This window comes from Solenopsis invicta, chromosome 3 (genome assembly GCF_016802725.1).
Source record: "Solenopsis invicta isolate M01_SB chromosome 3, UNIL_Sinv_3.0, whole genome shotgun sequence".
NCBI classification, from domain to species: Eukaryota; Metazoa; Arthropoda; class Insecta; order Hymenoptera; family Formicidae; genus Solenopsis; species Solenopsis invicta.
The window spans coordinates 215,857-237,063 of NC_052666.1; the positions used below are offsets into that span (position 1 = coordinate 215,857).

At 32.6% G+C, this 21,207-nt stretch overlaps 4 protein-coding genes across 7 annotated transcripts; 2 read left to right on the plus strand and 2 right to left on the minus strand.

Moving 5' to 3' along the window:
- Positions 1–61: 61 nt before the first annotated feature.
- On the plus strand, positions 62–4,898 carry LOC105192976 (syntenin-1). The gene is made up of 8 exons (XM_026137246.2): positions 62–285; positions 1,934–2,003; positions 2,147–2,347; positions 2,492–2,605; positions 2,739–2,974; positions 3,060–3,213; positions 3,317–3,426; positions 3,585–4,898. The coding sequence occupies exons 1-8, from the start codon at positions 77–79 to the stop codon at positions 3,637–3,639; spliced, it is 1,149 nt and encodes a 382-aa protein (XP_025993031.2). The 5' UTR covers positions 62–76; the 3' UTR covers positions 3,640–4,898.
- A 301-nt stretch (positions 4,899–5,199) lies between these two features.
- LOC105192977 (exportin-2) lies at positions 5,200–10,710 on the minus strand. The gene is made up of 16 exons (XM_011157281.3): positions 10,499–10,710; positions 10,263–10,408; positions 9,851–10,189; positions 9,672–9,779; positions 9,495–9,587; positions 9,236–9,403; positions 9,014–9,143; positions 8,790–8,953; positions 8,368–8,557; positions 7,709–7,907; positions 7,376–7,636; positions 6,747–6,838; positions 6,375–6,678; positions 6,119–6,286; positions 5,731–6,041; positions 5,200–5,502 (listed from the first exon to the last, which is right to left on the minus strand). Exons 1-16 carry the CDS (start codon positions 10,581–10,583, stop codon positions 5,357–5,359), a joined length of 2,904 nt encoding a protein of 967 aa, XP_011155583.1. The 5' UTR covers positions 10,584–10,710; the 3' UTR covers positions 5,200–5,356.
- A 433-nt stretch (positions 10,711–11,143) lies between these two features.
- Positions 11,144–14,514, minus strand: LOC105192978. The gene is made up of 5 exons (XM_039446725.1): positions 12,912–14,514; positions 12,508–12,743; positions 12,275–12,338; positions 11,577–11,761; positions 11,144–11,501 (listed from the first exon to the last, which is right to left on the minus strand). Exons 1-5 carry the CDS (start codon positions 12,993–12,995, stop codon positions 11,369–11,371), a joined length of 702 nt encoding a protein of 233 aa, XP_039302659.1. The 5' UTR covers positions 12,996–14,514; the 3' UTR covers positions 11,144–11,368.
- Positions 14,515–14,959: 445 nt separating this feature from the next.
- Positions 14,960–21,144, plus strand: LOC105192980 (ras-like GTP-binding protein RhoL). Of its 4 annotated transcripts, XM_011157286.3 has the most exons (7): positions 14,960–15,031; positions 15,154–15,446; positions 15,862–15,998; positions 18,732–18,861; positions 19,080–19,194; positions 19,327–19,444; positions 20,708–21,144. In XM_011157286.3, the coding sequence occupies exons 4-7, from the start codon at positions 18,743–18,745 to the stop codon at positions 20,908–20,910; spliced, it is 555 nt and encodes a 184-aa protein (XP_011155588.1). In that variant the 5' UTR covers positions 14,960–15,031; positions 15,154–15,446; positions 15,862–15,998; positions 18,732–18,742; the 3' UTR covers positions 20,911–21,144. The 4 variants fall into 4 exon arrangements, with proteins under 4 accessions (XP_011155588.1, XP_011155590.1, XP_011155589.1 ...); XM_011157288.3 differs by lacking the exon at positions 15,862–15,998; XM_011157287.3 differs by lacking the exon at positions 14,960–15,031 and having other exon boundaries at positions 15,438–15,565.
- Positions 21,145–21,207: the final 63 nt, after the last annotated feature.

The window sequence follows — 21,207 nt, forward strand, 5'->3', positions numbered from 1 at the left end:
AATTCAAATTTAACATAGCGAGGCCATATTGTTTTAATTGTCGCTCGCGGCTGCTAGAGGCAGCACTCGTCTCCATATGCTTTCGTCAATAACGTTGGCGATTGTCGACCCCGTGCACAACGTATTCGATCTGTTTATTCTGGTTCATTGCGACTGTGCGTTGACAGTTTGCGCCTTGCGGCAGAAAATATCGCCTGACATCTCAGTGACGTTACATCGACAGTTTATTTCAATTAACAGCAGCTGCGGACAGCGTACTGAAATCCTTTCTACTGACATCTCTTGGTAAGTCACGCCTTGTATATTCGTCCGACTTATATATTCGTCATAATATCGGTATGCGATCTTCCATGTCATTAATCATCGAGCCGTGACTAGACGCGTCTTGGCCTATTATCGCTAATTATAACTTAATTGTACCGTGCCCTTAACGTACGTAGCTTACGTAGCCGGCATACGTAAAATTATGTGAAAATACCCAAAAGCAGGAGAATCCAACTAAATTAATACAGATATTCGATTATATAGAGTGTTTGCTTGATAGAAAAAATACTTATCTTTTGTTTTTAATTATAAGATACAAGATTCATATTTGCTCTTAGATAGCATGCTATTATCTTCGTGACATATGTTCGCAATATGACGCAACACGCGCAGCGAAGACAATACGATTGATACATAAATGATTTTAAGTGTTCTTTGTTGAAACAAGCCTTGCAAGTTTGGTGCAAGATATAAGCATGAACTTAAAGACTTCGGCACAAAATTTAAGAATCTTGCCGAATTATAACAAAATAACGAGAACTTTAAACATTAGATTTATATATTTTTCGTTTCACATTAGATTTATACATTAGACAAGACTTCTAGCTTTCGTGTATTTATCTATTTAACCTTTTATCGTCCTCAAACGTTTCTTCCTTGCCATTTCAAATCTCTCTTTCACAATTTCTAGTTATTATGTAGCAGTATTTATTTACTTTAGCATACACTTTTAGTTATTATACTTGTTAATCCTTAACTACACTGGTAGGGTATGTTTGTACATATTTAGCTCCACCAGTGTAGTTAAGGATTAATAACAACATTGTCAGTAACAATTAATACTTTAAATATCAAAGCTTACAGAGAAAAACAAAAGTTAAAGAAAAATAAGTAGCTTGTTAAAACTTTATATATTTTTTTTAGATTAATAAAATATCAACTTGTTTTGTTACTCGAGACGTATGATAATGAGAGTTAATACGTTAGATAGAGTGAAAGGAAGTATGACTCATTGATTAGATGGAAAGAAATGATGGAAAATTTTATGTGTGAATAATCATGAAACTATTTGTGAGAGAAATTTTTTTCTTACATTTTTTGTGTCTTGTGCAAAATCTGAAATGTTCCTAGCACAATTGTGCAACGTTTTTGTATGCACACATTATTTTGAATTGTGTAATTACCTCTAAAGCTTTATTTGATAAATTATATAACATATGTTTGATGTTTCTATAATTACACTGAATTAACTGGTACTTGTTTTAGATTAGATTAGATTAGATTAGATTAAGCAGATTTTACATAAAAAATATGTATACTAAATGTGTACTGAATTCTAATTAAATATTCTTTTTATCTTGCTCCGTTAAAATGTCTTCAACTCTAAATTAATTTTTGAAATTTAAGGCAATAGTGTAATAAGTCTGGAATTTTTTTTGTAAAGAATATATAAAATATTCCAGTTGCAACAAACGAGAAAACCACTGACTCATATTGATCCTGCGTGACTACTTTTGTCATGTGATCAATAAAGAATAGAAATAAATATTAGATTTATATTCTTTATTTTGCAAAAGAAACTTTTCTTGTTACCAACCTTAATAAGAGTAAATAAAAATAAAAATCTTACAAGAAAGAAAGAAACTAACGTACCTATATTTTATTACAGCATTCATAAACAATTCAAAATGTCTTTATATCCGACATTGGAAGATATGAAAGTGGATCAAATGATGAAGGTAAGATCTGTGAAGAATTCATAATCTATGTATTGGATATAAAATTTAGATTATAATTTATTTAGATGTTTTGTATTATTATTTACAGATAGATTTATATTTTATATAAATAATAAATTAAGTCAATCGAAATAACATTGCAGGCACAGATACAAGCCGAGTCACAGTATGTTGACTCGGAACCGATCGAATCCACGGCTCCTTCAGCTCCGGCTTATGTTCCTTCTGCACCCAGTATGTTGTATCCATCCTTGGGAGATTACATGGGTCTCGAGCTGAACGAAGAAACCATTGCACAAAATATGCCCGAATATGCGCTCGCTACACGCCAAAATGCGAATAATGTATGTCAACATTGTATTAAATAATTCTAATTTTAAGCTTAATTTTTAATCATGTAAAAAAAAATTATACTTAAATTCATATTTAGTTTTATATAAAAAGAACCTATTTAAAAAATAATATAGACATTAACGTGATGATTTTAGGTAGCCCTTACTTCAATGGATGCAACACATGGCCCATTAGCAGGAATGATTGCTCCTTTGTCAGGACAATCCATGGTTTTACAGAAAGCTCATGTAACAAATGGTATCAGAGAGGTAATAATTGATCGCTAAACTGATTTCTCTATCAGAATATTCTTAAATTTCATAATTACAGAATGCACATTTTTCATGAAGAATTATAGCTTAATAAAATTATCGTTTATTATTATTTTTTTTTTATGTATAGTTGACACTTTGTAAGGACGGTGATGGAAAAGTTGGCGTTAGAGTGCATACGATTAACAATGGAGTCTTTGTGTGCCTCGTGAGTCAAAATTCTCCAGCGGCGATGGCTGGATTACGTTTCGGTGACCAAATTTTGAGCATCAACGACGTATGCGTTGCTGGATACTCAATGGATCAAGTGCACAAATTCTTCCGTAATGCGAACGTTAATGGGATCAAAGTAGTCGTGCGTGATAGGTCAGATTTTGCTATTTTGTTTTATCTATGAAAACTCTAGTTTTACTAACGTTTCATTATTTAACGAAACTCAATTTTACTACAGACCATTTGAGCGTACTGTAACGATGCACAAAGACAGTACGGGTTACATCGGATTTCAATTTAAACACGGAAAAATAATTGCTCTAGTGAAAGATTCGTCGGCCACACGAAACGGACTTTTAACCGATCATCAAATACTCGAAATTAACGGAAAGGTTTGTGAGAATAATACAGACCTATATACTGAATTTAGTATTCATAGGAATGAGTGATGAGACGGTATGAGTCTTATATTAAATAAATCGATAAATTTTACAGAATGTGATCGGAATGAAGGATAAAGATATTACGTCAGAGATTGAAAAAGGTGGAGACATCATCACCGTAACGATAATACCGTCGTACATTTACGATCACATGGTGAAAAAGTATGTATCTTGTTTGATAAACGACGCTCTACTAAACATTAATATCATTCAGAAAATTTACATACACTCTGTAAGATTAACATAAAAACAGCAAAGTTAAATTAATATAGAATGTACTTTTTTTATAGTATATATTAATGTAATGCTTCTTTTCTCAGAATGTCCAACAGCTTGTTGAAAAATTTAATGGATCATTCTGCGCTGGATCTTTAAACGGAAATCGTCCTATATGCCCTATAAAGCCAATTACCAATGGGCACGTGCATTATTTCTCGTAGCATAGTTTTCATTACAAAAAAAAGTAACGAATACGCTACATATCGTACGCCATAAGCATATTTACAAGATGCCAATCATATTCCCATAGTAAGCGTATATGTGATACCTATTTAGAAATAGCCTATATTACGTGTTGGAATTGTGTGTATTTCGACACTAATTGGCTGAAATCACGAAAAGATATTTATCAGAGATTATTTTTTTATACAGAAGCACATCTAAACTTGCAAAAAATATGCAGATCTAAATATTCAACTCCAAACGCAAGGAGAAAATTTCTAATTACATTCTAATAGCATAAAACAGTTATATTTGCACTTGTAAGATGAGCCATGTTATATTTTCTATTGTATTTGAATTTTTTAAATCCATATCGTTATTTAGAACAGAGTTATTTATCTTGCAATTATATTAATATGTTATATGACATTACTTTTTTTTTATTTGAAAATATTTTAAACGCATGTTTTTTTTATCTTTTGATTCTTGGTTCGTAGGAATGAAATAACGAATTGAATACTTTGAGTATTATTATCATTTGAACTACACATTTTTAATATGAAGTAACTTGTTTAAATTCTTCATATATATGAAGAATTAAAAAGAATCTTTTCTTCATAAAATTTTAGGAATTTCGTTCTAACAAGTTGCAATGTTCCTCCATGCATGTAAGAAATTGTTTCGTGAAAATGAGCGATTATTACAGTTAATGGACAAGCATTAACTATTTTTGGTTACCCTTTGAATATCTTTTTTATAAATTATCCATTTTATATTATACAATAGTATTATTTATTTGCAATTTCCTGACTGCTGTATTTATCACAATGGTAGAAACATAATAAAATATAAAAATAACAATTAAGAAACAAGAAATGAAATGTGTAATTACCAATCTTTTTCATGTACTTTTCAATATCTTTAATCAAAGATAATTGATGTAAATCCTTAGCATAAATCTTTTAGTGAATTCTTTAGGAAAAGTATTTTGCTTCTTCGATTATAATTTACAAAATATTTTATTAATACAACTTTTTATCTATCCTTAGAAACTGTTGATATTAGTATTACTTCTTTTTGATAAATAAAAAGATATTAGATTTAATAGACGACGAGTGTTCTTATATTTGAAAAATGAAACAGAACTTGTATAGTTAATTAACAATAGAGATAAACATATTTCAAGAACATTTGAAAAACAATTACACTAGTGCCAATGTTATTTTATATGTAAATACCCTATAAAATATATAATCATGTATCAGATTGATTAAATAAATGATTAAAGGAAAAGAAACAGATGTTTAATAAACCTGAGTTAGATGGATAATTGATAATCTATGTAGGTAATTGATAAACATCACTTTTGATAGCTTATAATTAAAATTATAAATACAATTTCATAGATGTATATTTTCTTTTTCTTTTCGTTTTCTTTTGTAATATATGCACGTTAAAATTATGGTGTAAAAATGATAAATGTTTCCTACAATATTACCAATTACAAACAGAATACGATAATGTATTTCATGAATTGTACAATTACCGTATAAAAAGGATTCTCCTTTAATTACAATTTGTTAAGTTCAATATTGTTCATTTTTCGAGCTATCAAATGGATCTTCAGCCTGTTTCGAACATCTAGCTCGTATTATGCAACAGTAATACCTGCTGTATGGAGATAATTTCTCAAGTGATTTGCATTCGCTTCAGGAATCTGACCCAATAATCCTGGCAAGTGTCCTGGCGATAATCTTCCAAGACCTTGCGCTAAATGCAAACGTATATCGCCAATATCTGTCAACATATAAATAAATTTTATGTTATATCTCTATGTACACAAAAAATCCTATTTTAACGCTATTTTTTTAAAAAGGTTGAACATGTTTATTCTAATTGGAAAGTTAAACACTGAATAAAGAAATATAAGGAAATGAATGGCAGTCCATTTCAAGAGAATTCATTTACATATTGAACATAAAAGTCATCTATTATAAAACAAATTAAATAGAAGAATATTCATACTTTGCAACGGGTCTCTCCGAAGATTTCTCGCACAGACAAGTTGACTGTAACCAACTTGATAGCCAACCGCATCATCAAGTTCCGGAAACATATCGTCCTCCGGCAGCGAGCTTTGATCTTGCGGTAGTTCAAAGAATTCAACTAACGTAGCCAATAAGCGAGGATAGTACGAATTGTATGGAGCTTCGAGCATTGCAGGGCAATCGATCAGCAAGTTTGAAATTCCGACAGCTACCACTTTTCGCTCCACTTCACCCGCTACTTTTTGCAAATCGGTTATAAACACACGCTCCACCACCATTCCAAACATTCTAAATATAAACAGTTTACTGTAATTTCTTGTTTCTTTAAAAAATGCGAAATTTCTTTGTATATTTATAAAACTCACTGCGGCTGTATTTGATCGACAATTGCAATCAAGCTCGATGACGTGTATCTAATAATGTAATATGCAAAAAATACTATTAGACCTTTCACAAATTTCGTTGTCTTGGACGCCGACAACCTTTGAAAGAAAAGCACGAAAATTTGTTTTATATACGGCTCCAAAATGCTCCTACAACATTATGCAAACGTTATATTAATTGTTAAAAATGTAAAATGCAAATAATGTAACTTTGAAAATTTTTTCGGGAGAATTTTACGGTTCAAAATGTTCAATGATGCTTTGTATCAACAAAAATCCTTCGTGATCATTCGCCTTCGACGCAATTAGTTTCTGGAAGACTCCCAATAGCGCACTCGTCTTATCCTGCGCGACAATTTGACGCGAGCCGTGACTAATAAATGCTTGTAACAAACGAATTAAAGGATGGATGTTAGCCTGCCGTTCAAATAGTACTGGGGACAATAGGCACGGGAACAGAGCCATATATGGTTCCGGAATATCTTGAGTTGGTCGTAGCTCCAAAAGCAATGCAAGAATTTGGAAAATGTAAGGAATAAATTCTGAAAAAAAGTATACAGATATTCACGTGCAATTATAATTTATAAATATGCAATTATAAATAGTTCACCTGGTATGTCTTGTTGCAAAATTCCTTGAAAAATAGGAAATAACGCTTGTTCAAAAGATGATGTTGCCTCAGGATTTGTCTTGCAGACAATTCTGGAAAATAAAAATGCAAATTTTATTATGAAGAATATGGAATGATACGTGACTCCATGATCCTGTAAAAATATCTTGTAGTTTGGTAGCCTAATATTTCAAGTTACAATATTAAGTTTATTAATTTATAATATTATGATAGTAATGATCATGACACAGAGAGTCGTGTGTCTGTTCTCTGTGCCAAAGATCCGGATTCAAATCCCACTGATCAGAAACATTTGATTTTATTCGATCGCTACCTCTCGGAAGAAAATGGCGAACCATCGAGAATATCTTGCCAAGAAGACCCCTCTAAATTAGGCGTTCAAAACCGGCGTTTAAACTGTAGATCCCGTATATCTGTGTAAATTGTAAAAAGTGCACAGAAATACGTTGAAGAGTCATTATACTCTGACAAAAGCAAAAGATTAGAAAGAGATAATATTAAGAATGCAAATCGTAAAATATCGAATAAAAAGAAACAGGAAATTTTGAAATTAAAGAATTTCTTTGCACAAGCAATGTAAACAATATCATTATATGTTAATAACTTACTTGATGGATAAACTTAATGTTTCAAAGAGATAATGATTAAAGTTTGGCCGACTTGGATTGCGAGATACAATGGCGAGTTTCTCAGTAAGTTTCGGAAGTAGATCGGCTAAGAATGGCACTACGGCTTCTTGCAAAATGCCGAAACTCCTCATAATAGCCTTCATAACGTATTCATTTTCTTCGGAACCCGAAATGTTCATACACGCAAAAAGTCCTTTTAATAAATCCGCTGCTAACGGAGATATATCGACTCCTTTAACTCTGCAAAATTGGAAAGATTTTTAGTGTTTAATTAAATAAATTAACAATTAAGATATCACTTTTATCTCTTACATGGGCAAATTATCGGGGCCCCTCATTGCGAATATCTTTTCAATCGCACAAGCAGCGTAACTGTGCACGACGATACTGCTGGCACTTAGATGTCTTATTAATTGCGGCAAACTTCCTATTACCATCTCACGAGGTAATATTGATCTAAATGTCATAACAAATTTTATTCCGTCCGCTTTAAGTACTGGAAACTCGTTTACTGAAATTTGTTATTACACTATAACTTTTTATTCATTAGAATAAATTATGTTTTGAGCTTTCTAGTTTCTAAAAAGCAATATGTTCATTCATAATTTAATCAAGAAATTCAGATTTTTAATAATAACAAACAAAATAAGATAAAAGTAGTCTTAAGCGATCAGCTATTAATCTGAGAATAGCTATCTAAGGTGTTTTGTTTTTACCAAAAAAAAAATACAGTTCAGTACAAAATTTTACAGTTACAGATTGCGAATCAATTACACATTACAGATTGAAAATCTATATTTTTCTTTTTCGTTTTTTATAAAAAAAAATATTGAATATAAATTTATGTAACTAATAATCTGAAACAAAATTATAAAACATCTCCCTCTCTTTCGTTCATGTATAAAAGATTAGACAATTATTCTTGAGTTAAAATTCAAGTTATTCTTTGAAAACAAGTGCATTCAGCATACCATCTGGTTTTGCCAGCTCAGATTCAATATGTTGAGCAGCAAATTGGGGTATAGAGACAAGCTCGCTACTTTGAGTAACTCCGTGTCTCTGCGTCTGTCCTTTAATCGCACTACTAGTAACGAGATAAATAGCGGCGTCTTTACTGCGCCAATGTTTCGACGGCTCTTCGATATATTTTTGCAACATCATCTAAAAAAAAAAAAAAATGTGCACATTTTTAAAATTTAGATACATTTATGCCCATTTTCACCAATGTAGATTAACTTTGATCTCAGTTCAACTTACTTCTTATCTTTTTCCAATTCTTAGAACTAAAGAAAGATAAAGAGTAAGTTAAACTGAGATCAAAGTTAATCTGCGTTGGTGGAAATAGGCTATAAATTAGTTGAAATTAACACTGATAGGAATGTCTTTTATTCACCTGTATATATGCTCCAAAAATTTCCATAATCTCTGCTTCAAAGTACTTGGACAGTACTTTAACTAAATCACATGCAGCACGTCTTCTAGTGTCCACATCGCTACCTTCGATATCTCGTCTAATATATTCTTCAGGATTATCCACAAACAATTCATTGTCCGATTCTGTAAAAGTTTTAAGGTCAGTAACGCGAATTCATTACATTTTTACGCTGGTATAGTTACCTCTAAATTCCATGTTGGGAATAATGACTTTTTCACAGATATTACCAAGAGTTGCCGGATCTTCGAATAAATATCTATATTGCGACCGATCGGCTACTGTGGCCAGAAATTGCAATGCATTCGATACTAGCTGTAACAGACACGTCACTGTGCAGGTATACTTTTGCATTTTGTAAATTTTTTTCTAAAAAAAAATTCCTAACAAAACAATAATTTACTCACAGCATCGTATTTAGGATGTTGTCCTGTAGACGTGAGTAAATTCCAAACCGCCGTAACAAACAGGGGTAAGTAAGGCTGGAATTCCTCGTCATACTTCTGGGCGTATAGGCCAACATTGTCGCACACTTGTGACTTTAATTGCTCTATTACACCTGCTTCTTCCTCATCCTTCAAATAAATTTTAAATTAAAAAATCATTTTAATTCTACATATTTTTAATTATATTAATAATATATATTATGTTGAAATATAGAATTACCGTAGGTTGCAAGGAAGGAACATCAACGTGCAACAAAGTATGAAAATTTGTCATCCACGACTCCATATTGTCTTCAAAAAATTCTGGCAGATCCTGCGTTAATAATATAATTTGTAGAAATAAATTCTTACTTATATTTTGCAGATAGAAAAATAATACATACGTATAAGTACTTACTTGAAAGTTAAGAGAGTAGAAAACTTTACACAAGATAACTAAGGAATTATATATAACCTTTAAGGCTTCTGTATTATTAGCATGTACTTGCGTCAAATTCATTGTAGCCTAAAAAATATTTCATTTGAAAATATAATTTTTAATGCGTGAAAAAGAACTTAGTAAATGTAAATACTTACTAAAAACAGATCTGTTAGAGGCTTTGCAAACTTATCTAATACAAATTTTATTTCTGTCCATAGGCTCTCGCTTTTAAATTCATATCTATATCTCTTAAATAGGGAATGCGCCGTGTGTAAAACCCCATTGATCACGTGAAAATCTCCGGTGTTAAATTTCTCCACCATCTGATCGATCAACTCTGGCCACTTGTTTGGAAAGTCGTACTTTCCAATGATAGATACCGCATCCGACAATTGTTTCTGTATTGAATCTGGCGAATGTAACATCAGATTGACGATTAACTTCTTGATGGCATCTCTATCTTGGATATGTATACGATCCACCGAATCTTCTTCCTAAAACGACAGAGTTCTATAATAGGAAACCTTTAATAAGGATATTAAAATGAAGAAACGACACAAAACCGACCACTTTCCAATTCCGCTTAACATAATTCTTAAACGCAACTGCGCCGGCAATCCTAATCGTGATGTTAACCTCAGACTTGTCCACCAGGTGAAGTAGCAGTAAGGGATAATTCTGATTAACTTCCACCGATTCTAAAAACTTTTCGGCTGAAATACAAATCGAATATTAACGCATGGAATACGTATGAAATACGTTAGAAGTACCTCAAAGACAATGGTGTTATAGGTTATACCGACCTGGCCGTCTGACATTCACGTCCGGATTGAGGGTATGCTTCAGATATTCGCTCAGCGTTACCAAATTGTCATCAGTGAGCTCCATGTCGATGATCAGGAAAGCAATTCCTTTTATCGACTATTTTTCCTTTCGACAGATAAAATACGGCGGCATCAACGGTAAGAGAGGGACCGAGAAGCAACGCCGCGCATCGTCTCTCGCGAAACAACCGGCTTTCCGTTGCGGCAAATTACATGAATTCCAATCAACGCCTATCATTGGCTGTCGGCGAGCGCTCGCAGCGCTCGCTGGAATTGGCGGGAATGCGATAATGGCTGCTTTTCAACAGAAAAGAATCTTGCGTGCTCTTTTGCGCCAGTTCCAAGAGTTCCAATCGGATGACGAATGGAATGAGCCCGATATTTCATGCGCCATACGATAAACTTGTCAAATGTCATTGATTAATTATGGAATAAATTATTTTTATGCGACTCGAAATTTCTCTATTCTCTATTCCTCTAGCCAATGAAAAAATTTGTTGTACGACACGAAACATCGGGCTGTTTTAAACAACGCTCTCGGAGCGTTTTTTTGGAAATTAAGTATAACTAAATAGAAAAATACGTACTTATATTTCTGTATTCAATTATTATACAATTATCACATTTGTAATGTACTTTATATATATTTAATATATATACCAGAGTTAACATATTAATTTAAATTAAAATCGCTCAATGTGTATTCTACAAATTAGTATTGTAAATTAATTAAGTTATCACTTGTCGTGAATTAAGTAGTTAATTTTATATAGCAACTACATTTAATTTGTACTTTTTTAAAATGCGTAAAACGTTTCAATTCCAAAGGAGAAACAAATCTTGAATATGTTACTGCAAATTGGTTTTCTCTTTCGCCTTAAATTCGTCAAGTGCGACTTTGCTTCGCTTTATCTTGTCCTCTATCTTGTTCAACGTGTCCTCCTCCAATTTGATGTTTCTCATTAGATTGCTGTTGCCCGATCTGCATAAAAAAAAACTTAACGTTTTAGCAATTGTGCGCAAATCATTTGTATACGAGTATCTTAATTTTTTCTACCTGGCATCGGATATTATATTATTAAGGTTCGACAAATCATTATCGTCCACGTTAGCTTCAACGTAATCCACGTCGCAGTCCCTTGTCAGATCATCCAACTGTTGCTTTAGAATCGCAAGTTCGTTGCCAACTTTTCTGCACTCTTTCTGATGACTCTCGATATCCTTCATCAAAACGTGTCTAGACTTGAAGAATAAAGCAATTGTTGCGTTATTTACGTTATTAATAACTTCTCTTTACGAATAATCAAACGTATCAGAGAAGATATAATTCATGTATCACATATCTATCGGAACGATACCCTACTGAAAAAAATCAAGTAACGAGTCACGTAATTAATGATATAAATCACGTGATGAAATGTTCCAAATCAGTATGTGATTTTTGAAAACGTGTGATTTTTGAAAATTACGTAATATTAAGAAATCACACGATTTTTTTTAAGTGGGTAAATTTACATATATAAATTTATCTAATTTTTTAAAAATAATATAATTTTTTAATAGCACATAATTTTTCGAACCTTATAATTTTCAAAAATCACATACTAATTTGGAACATTTTATTTAACGTGACTCGTTACGTGATTTTATTATGTGATTTTGTCACGTGATTTTTTTCAGTGGGGTAGGTATCTATATTGATTTGAATTCCACAAGTGATAAAGGAAAACATGTAAAAATTGAATAGAATCATACGTAATTTGTAATCCATTGACAAAAATCTTCCGCGTATTTTCCTATTCCCGACAAACAGTCCTTCCTGAAATCAGACGATTATCAATTCAAAGTGGCCTTCCCCGCAGAGAAACTCTAGCTCATATGTTTTTCAACTGTATAAACTTTGCATTGTTATAATTGAGCGACGATTGAAATTTGACGATTAACATTTAACGATGATATTGTCCAGTTTTTTTTTTTTTTTTTTTTACCACTGTTTGTTCGACGTGTTCGCTCTCATGTTTTGCAAATCCTTCACTTCTTGCTTCTTCGCGATGTGGATTCTCATATTCTCCGATAACTTCTCCTCCATATCCAACACCTGCCGCGACAACATGTCGAAATTTGCTTCGATGTTGTTATTGCTCTCGAGCAATTTGGATTTCTGATTCTTCCAGTGCTGTATCTCTTTGTTGGACTTCTCCACTGATTTTTTCAACGTTTCAAACTGAAATGTATGATATCATTTATCATGCAATTAATTCTTTCGGAACATAAAAGCGGAATATTTAATTTATGAAAAATAATTTATAATATAATATATTTATTAAATTTTTGTGAGCTGCGAATATCTTTTCAATTTAACTGCGCAATACATGGCGCTCGTATGTTTCACCTGTTTGATGTGAGAATTAATCTCTGATCTCTGCGGACTTTCGGTCTCCTCGAGATTCATCTGGCTGCTTTCGGATTTTTCCATCTCTTCGTTCTCGCTAATGACGGTAGCTAACACGTTCACGATGTTAATATCCTAACATAATTCCTAATTAAAATTAGGAAATTATTTCGAACGCCCGGCCACGCGTTCCAGACGATCGTGAAATCGTGTTTATAATCGCTCGTTCTTACGCGAAATTAAAACTCGGCGCCGAACGTTTTTTATTTCATTTGTTCCACATGAGACGTTGTACAGCCGATCGTGTGCTCGGAGAAGATTTTATTAGATCTCAAACAAGGGAAAGGATGTTTTATTCGTTGATCGCGTTTTTTTTTCTGAGCAACAGAGTTTATCGAACGTGCGACGATATATCGACAGTCTTCGACCGGCGGCGAGTCGAACAAATCTTTTCGAAATCGACCAATGGCGGCGCAATTGATTCCGTGAGACTTTTTAAAAACGACTTTTCAACATTCGATTTGCTCTGTCGCGTTCGTTTCTAATAATGCAGATTAACTCTAATCTCGATTTAATTAAATCTCTTTCGATTTTTTCTAATTCTTAGAATTATAATTTTCTGTCAAATTAAGAACATTTAATTTAAATTGAAATGGAGTCAATGTCGCCAACATTAATCTGTCTCGGTTTAGTGGATTTCGTGTCGCGTCAGTGTTTTCAAATCGACCAATGGCGAGGCGACTCGAGATGTAAGAAATTGTAGTAATTTTGGGTTCGACGGTTAAACTTTCTGGATTTACACGAAGGTGGGGATAAGCGTTTGAACGTGAGGCGCGTCTGGCGCGGCTGATTGATAAGGTTAATGCGAGAGAGAAAAAGCTCTTTTTCTTAAGCCAGAAGAAGCGATCGATTCCTGCGAGTCAAGACGAGTTCAGACGAGTTTGCAAGATTATAATAACGATGAATAAATAATTGTAACGATACATTGCGCGTATTCGCATTGAAAGTATGGCGGTCGTAAACATTCGTACCAAATCGGTTGAACAATCGCCAGGCATCGTCGAAGCGGACGAATATGATGTTAATCAAGGTATATCTCGGCTGTATTTGCGTCATCCAGGAGCATTATATGCAAACGCCGGAGAATGTCGCGTTCGACATGCGAATATTGTATTTTTATACTCGCCACGGATGGAAATGATGAGCGTCCAATCGTCATGGCGACCACGTTAGCAAAAAAGAAATAAATAAAGATAAAGGTCTTTTAATGGAGTCAGATAGAGGTAAGGGCATGAGATATTTTCTTCAAGTTTCCCAGAGAACCTCGAGATTTTGTGGATTATTAGAAATGCTTACAACTTTCAACATATTTCTAGAAGATGACTAAAAGTTGTCTGAAACATCTTGGAAGATATTTTTAAGCTATTTATGACACAAGATATCTGCTAGAAATCTAGAGAATTATATCTTTTTGTTTATGATTCAACTTTTGTTCTTAATACACGTACACAGTAGAACATGAGCTTGAGGTGAAGATAGTTGCGTGATGTCAGTCTGCTGCAATATTTTATTAATATATTGATAAATATTTCAAATTTACTAATATGTTTATAATATTTTAGGTATTCCAACGATTGTTATTTAGATGCATATAATTCTCTTAAAATCTTTTAATGGAGCCAGATAGAAGTAAGGGCACGAGATATTTTCTTCAAGTTTCTCAAAGAACCTTAAGATTTTGTGGATATCTAAAAGACATTAGAGGTACTTTCAATATATTTCTACAAGATGACTAAAAGTTGTCTAAAACATATTTGCAAACGTCTGAAAAACGTCTTGGAAGATATTTGTAAGATATTTAATCACACAAGACATCTGTTAGAGACCAGAGAATTATATCTTTTTGTTTATGGTTCAACTTTTGTTCCCAATACATGTACATAGAAGAACATGAGTTTGAGGTGAAGATAGTTGCATGATGTCAATCCGCTGCAATATTTTACTGATATATTGATAAATATTTCAAATTTACTAATATATTTATAATATTTTAGGTACTCCAACGACGATTTTAGGTTTTCGTCCTCCCTCTTTTGTCCTTTAGCTTCAGTTTAATTGCAGTGAGTATACACGATGTAGATAACAGTGGCTCATTCTTCTTTTTATCTTTGACACGGTTATAAATGCGTTAGATGGTAGGTGAATCAATTGGATCTCGACACATAAACCTTCATTGTTTCAGGCTGCATTCCGCTATCGTCGTCATACTCTACGTCAGCTAATTTTTCCTGCGGCCACTCTGTCACAGACTGTAAACGTGCGCGTTTCTGTAGTCCTCGAACGACCGCTGCGACGAGCGTACGCGCCGCTCGCGCGTCATCCTTCCGTTTTCCTTCCTTCGTGTTCGGTATTCCGCATCGTGACCGTGACGTTGCTGTCTCTATGAGAATTCGTAACTGCGAATCTACCAATGTACGAAATGTTCTCGGTGCAGTTGTTTAACGCGTGTTTTCTTCTCGCATGACGTATCTCACGGTGAGTAATACACGTATCATTCATTTGTCACGAGACGACGAGCGAAATTTATTTCCAAGTGATGTCATGTGATAAACACGGAAATAAATCGGGAGTTTTTCAGATCGTCCAACCGTTTCGTAAGTTTTGAACGCTCAACTAAAAGTTTCCCTCTTAAAAATTGAAAAGAAATCGAATATATATGTGTAAATTAAATAATAGTAGTACAAAATTGTATGTATTGTGTTTTTGCAGAATTGATATTTTCATTTCAAACATTTGTAAATTACTTCGCTCGTCATTTCATTAGTTTTCATAGTATGAATTTTTTAATAAAAAGGATTACGTAATGTTCAATAATCTTTTTGGAAATTACGATATTGATCATTCTTTATCATTTCGAAAATATATTTTGTTTTCATGTTGACCGACACAGTTAAATGAAATATGAAGTACAGTGGAGAAAATTGACACAGTGCGATGATTTGATGGAGAAAGTTAACTTTGAATTTCAATGAGCTGACGTAAAATAAGTAATACGAAAGTCTTTGAATGAGTGAAGTCAGCGAAAAGGTACGATTAGACTAGACCGTTCTCTTCTTGTGTAATCTATTCTTTAATTATCTTATCTCTTTATCGCACCTTTGGTTACTCTCGACGCCTTACCATTCCGACCGATGTTCACATGCGAATTATGCAGCGTAAATGAAGGTCGCGGAAAATTATTCCACATTTTTCTGCGGTGTATATTGTTGAACGATATAATCTATTTCTAATTCTTTTTTTATTAACTCGCTTTTTTATTTGGTCTCCCGCTCGTTCGCTCGCGTAGCTCGCGTGACATCGCCCGAGTTAGCATCTGCAATGATCCATTAATTTCTCGAGAGAATCTTTTTTTCTAATGCAAAAGTTGAACCGATCATTTTTAATCCGCAGGTAACTGCGTTGTACGTTTTACATAACAACGCTTCTCAGGAGCGCTCTTTACACGAGTCTTTCTTGAGGAGGAAAAATATAACGTAGATAAGTTTTCCAGAATTCCGTGGAAGAAATAGGACAATGAACTGATAAATAACCGCGTAGCGTTGACTATTGCTCCATATCCTGTCGCGTAAAGGATGTGACAATCACATTGATTACGCTCTGCAGTCTACAGCTGCTTCTCTCCAAGATATTTTCTTTGAAAGAGAGAAAAAAAGAGATATGATGCATAAGGAATATTAAATTTTTTTTGTATCGTCCATACAAAAGAAATTATTCAAACGCAACTTATTCAAAAGTATCGTCGAGATACGGAAACAAATTTTAAAATTATTTTTCTCTAATCCAATAGACTTCTATATAAGTTAAAGTTAATTATTCTTATTAAATTTTGTATCGTAAAATGAACGTATAAATGATTTGTAAAATTTTATGCGTAACCGCGTCTCTTTGTCGGGTGTCATTTCTGTATCGATATCTTTCCCCCTTCATACAAATTTGTGCCTCATTACTCATGTACACGCATCGCGTGTTCATATTATATGTAAATCGCTTCGTTACGTTCAATTACGCAGTCGATCGATCGCGCATGTTATTTAGGTTCGACACATGTGGCGTTATAAGGACAGCAAAGAAAGATAAACAACAGCAAGGAATGTGAATGTCGTGACTCCCTTCGCATGTTATTAACTTGAGGGTTTTTTTAACTGTGTAATTATTATGGTTGCCCGCAAGGGATGTCTGATAATCAATGATTTATAAAACTAACATTTAAAGACGTCTAGAAAGATTATGCTTAAAAAAAATCGATATTATATTCTACTTTTGTTAATTATTAATTACATCTACTTTTCCTTTTTCTAGCAGATAAAAATTTACATTAGTGGAGGAAGAGGATGAGTACAGAAAAATGGATTTTCTCGTCCCTCACGGTTGACACGCAAACTTAAATCGTCGCGAAAGTATATTGACCTCGGTGCCACGAGGGCGGGTCTTAACACAAATTAGGAAACATGACTCCAGCTTGCACGCGTGTTTTAATTAAGCAATTGCTATATCCCATAACGTAATGAGTCAGACGGCGGATACCTTCACTTTCGTCAATATTTATTCAACAATCATAATCTAGGAAGCTACTTACAGTTTTGTGAAAAAGCTGTCATTTTAGCAGATTAGATTACTAATTTAGCAGCTATAATTTCAGCCGATTAGATTACTCTTTATCGAAATAAATGTGATAAAGTTGTGACAATTTTGGATCAACTTGTATAAAACACACATAAAGCGGATTATAATTAGTCTTACTATATAGCTATGTAAGTTGTAATTGTTAGATAAATCTGTTCATGTATGAATGGACCGCGATAATAATTATCGTGACGTACTATCAATCCTTGTCATTGCTATTCAGGCAAATCGTGTGTAGTCGGAGAGTCGACCGGACGGCGCATTGATAATGACCATATTCGATAAGAAATACCAGCGAGTTCCGCTAACCCGATGTACGAACAGCCCTCGCGAATGAATATCGAGCACATCTTGTACCGAAAGAAACGTTTGCGGGTTCTGGCTTATCAGTCCGCTTGAAGAGAAATAAAAGATAAATTTACGTGGAATCTAGATGAGAAGGCAACGAAAATCTGATTGGTTTTGCAAGAAAGGCACACTATAATTTCAAATTTGTTCCATTCGCTGGATCACGAAAGAATCGTTCCAAATACCGATGAACGAATTGCAATCGTTATTTTTTTTGTACAAAAAATTATAATTTCACGAATAGGAATCGCATTGATCGATCGTTTGACTATGCGAAACATTTATTTAAAGAATATGGATCTCTTATTGTAGAGTTTTTAAAATTAATGAATTTAAAATTTAACAGAACGAAAAGAAACACTTGCAAATCTTCCTCTGTAAATTATCACAAAAATACATTAAAATATCGATAACTATGAGATGGTATAATTATTAGTTTAACAGTGAAGAAATGAAATGGCTTTTATTTCATTGATAGGCGATACGATGTATAACTTGAAGGATAGCCTTGGTACCGTACAGCGGCCGGATGCGTCTATTGCTTTCTTTTCAGTTTAAGGAGTGACGGAACTCACCGCATCACCGAGCAGTTTATCAAACAGAGGACAAAAAATGAGGCTCCACTGAAAAAATAAACTCATTTCATATAAATTTTGTTCTTCCCTTTAAGATATAAAAGAAAATTGATACGTTAAGATCGTGAAATATTTTTTGATAAGACTGCCAATCTGTAAATAACGATGACGCAACGTCTCGAAATAATGTAATTAACATGCTTTTATTTTACAGAAGAAACGAGGATGACGTCTCGAAACAGGCCGATTAAAATTACGACCGTCGGCGATGGCATGGTTGGCAAGACATGTATGCTTATCACGTACACAAAGAAGGAATTTCCAACGGAATATGTACCTACTGTGTAAGTATCGCAACATAATGTATAACGTTACTCTTAACAGCAGTTACTTTGCTGATAGAGTATCCTAAATCTGTTTATATTTATATAATATATATATATGCTTTTATCTTATTTCTTCTTTTGTTTCTTATATTAAAAAATGTAAAATTTTCAAAATATTAATTTTATATGTTAAATATGATTGTCATCTATCGTTTTGGTTATTTTTCCGTTTACAGATTTGATAACTACGTCGATAGCTTATGTATGGGCGGACAACAGTTCGAAATGACATTATGGGACACGGCTGGTCAAGAAGATTATGAGAGGCTTCGACCGCTGTCGTATCCAAACGTACGTGATAACCCGTCTATTTCCAAATAATAGAATCGCTTATTCATCTTTAACGTTCTCAAAGAAGAAAAAAAATCATTAGATTATTCATATATGTCCACCAGTCTTTCATTTATATTTTCTTACTTGCAGACTGACTGTTTCCTGGTCTGTTTCTCCGTAAGTGCCCGTAGTTCTTTCGAAAACATAGCGAGTAAATGGCATCCAGAGATCAAAGCGTATTGTCCCAATGTGCCGATTGTACTCGTGGGTAAGTGTGTACATTTTATACGTAGAACAGAATTAAAAGGATTTCTTTTACGTAAAGTATGAAAAAATATAAATATTTAAAAAAATGAAACATTTTATTTTTTGATTACTTACAAGGGAACCTCGCAAAGTACGAAATTCAGATTTTAAATGAAATTTGGTATAAATATAAAGGAGATAAATACGTGAATTTAGAAATTTTCAGTTGTGGCTAAAAAGACTTTTGCCTTTTTGAAATATGTATTGTAAACTAAACGACATATCAAAAGATGTTTTATATCAAAGTTTCACAGCAAAAATATTTTTATTTAACTATTTGACGCTATTAATTTTTCAGAAACATTTTTTTCCAAAATTTATTCTTTATACTCTCTATTTACAGATTATTTATTGCATTAAAATTTCAATTTTTAATGAAACTTGGCATAAATATAGAGGGTATAATAAATTTAGAAATTTTTAATTGCAGCTAAAAAATAGTTTGAACAAATAAATTAGTTATGAACACATAGATACACGTAAAATGAAATTATCTTAACTTTATTGTATTATACTTTTGTATTATACTATGTTATTACTATTATATATAAAAGTTGAATTTTTGAAAAAAATTTTTTTAGAAAAATAAATAGAGTAGTTACATATTTGTACTGTGAAACTTTGATGTAAAATATTTTGTGATATTTTATTTACTTTACAAGATATATTGAAAAAAAGCAAGTCTTTTTACCTTTGAGGGATGGTTTCACCCCTTTGAACAGTTTTTTAGCTGTAACTGAAAATTTACAAGTTCATGTGTTTACTCCCTCTACATTTGTTTCAAGTTGCATTAAAATTGGAATTTTAATACAATAAATAATCAGTAGTGAGTATAAAAGGTGAATTTTTGAAAAAAATTTTTTTGGAAAATAAACAATGTAGTTGAATAGAGATAGTTTTGCTCTAAAACTTTGGTATAAAATATGTTTTGATATTTCGTTTAGTTTACGACATATATTTAAAAAAGGCAAAAGTTTCTTCATCTTTTTTATTCATAACTGAAAAAAAATTTTTTAATTCATATATTTATCTGCTCTACATTTTTATGCCAAGTTTTATTAAATTCTGAATTTCTCACTTTACGAGGTTCTCTTGTTAGTTTTCTTTTTTACGTAGTTAATATTTTTTTACACATCTTTTAATTTGTCAAAATATAAACATAGAATAAATATTTTGTATAAATTTATTTTCCATTAGTTTACATAAATGTTTTTTTTTATGTTAGGTACCAAGGCAGATCTTAGAAATCAAGAAGCTATGGATATTGTCAGTCCGCGAGATTGTAACAAAATGAGAAAAAAAATCAAGGCAGTTAAGTATGTGGAATGTTCTGCAATAAAACAGGAGGGTCTCGAAGAGGTTTTTATGGAAGCTATTAAAGCCGTTCTGAAAAAGCCGCCATCGAGAAAGCTCTGTTGCATTCTTTGAAACTAAACTGCATTTAGTTTGGAGAATACATCGTACGATTATAATTATTAAGACCTATATTAAACCAAAGATTCTCTTCACATACTTTATCTGTATGACTCTTGTACATTTTGTCCTTAACGATTATTTTTAAAGTATACTTTCTTTGTGTATAGATCAAAATTCTCTTACGTCGTGTATATACATACATATGCAAAATCTTTATACATATCTAATATAAATGTTTACATCTACATATTTGAAAAATGAAACATTTACATTTCTTTTTATTCTACCGGTTAGAATTAGATTTTTGTA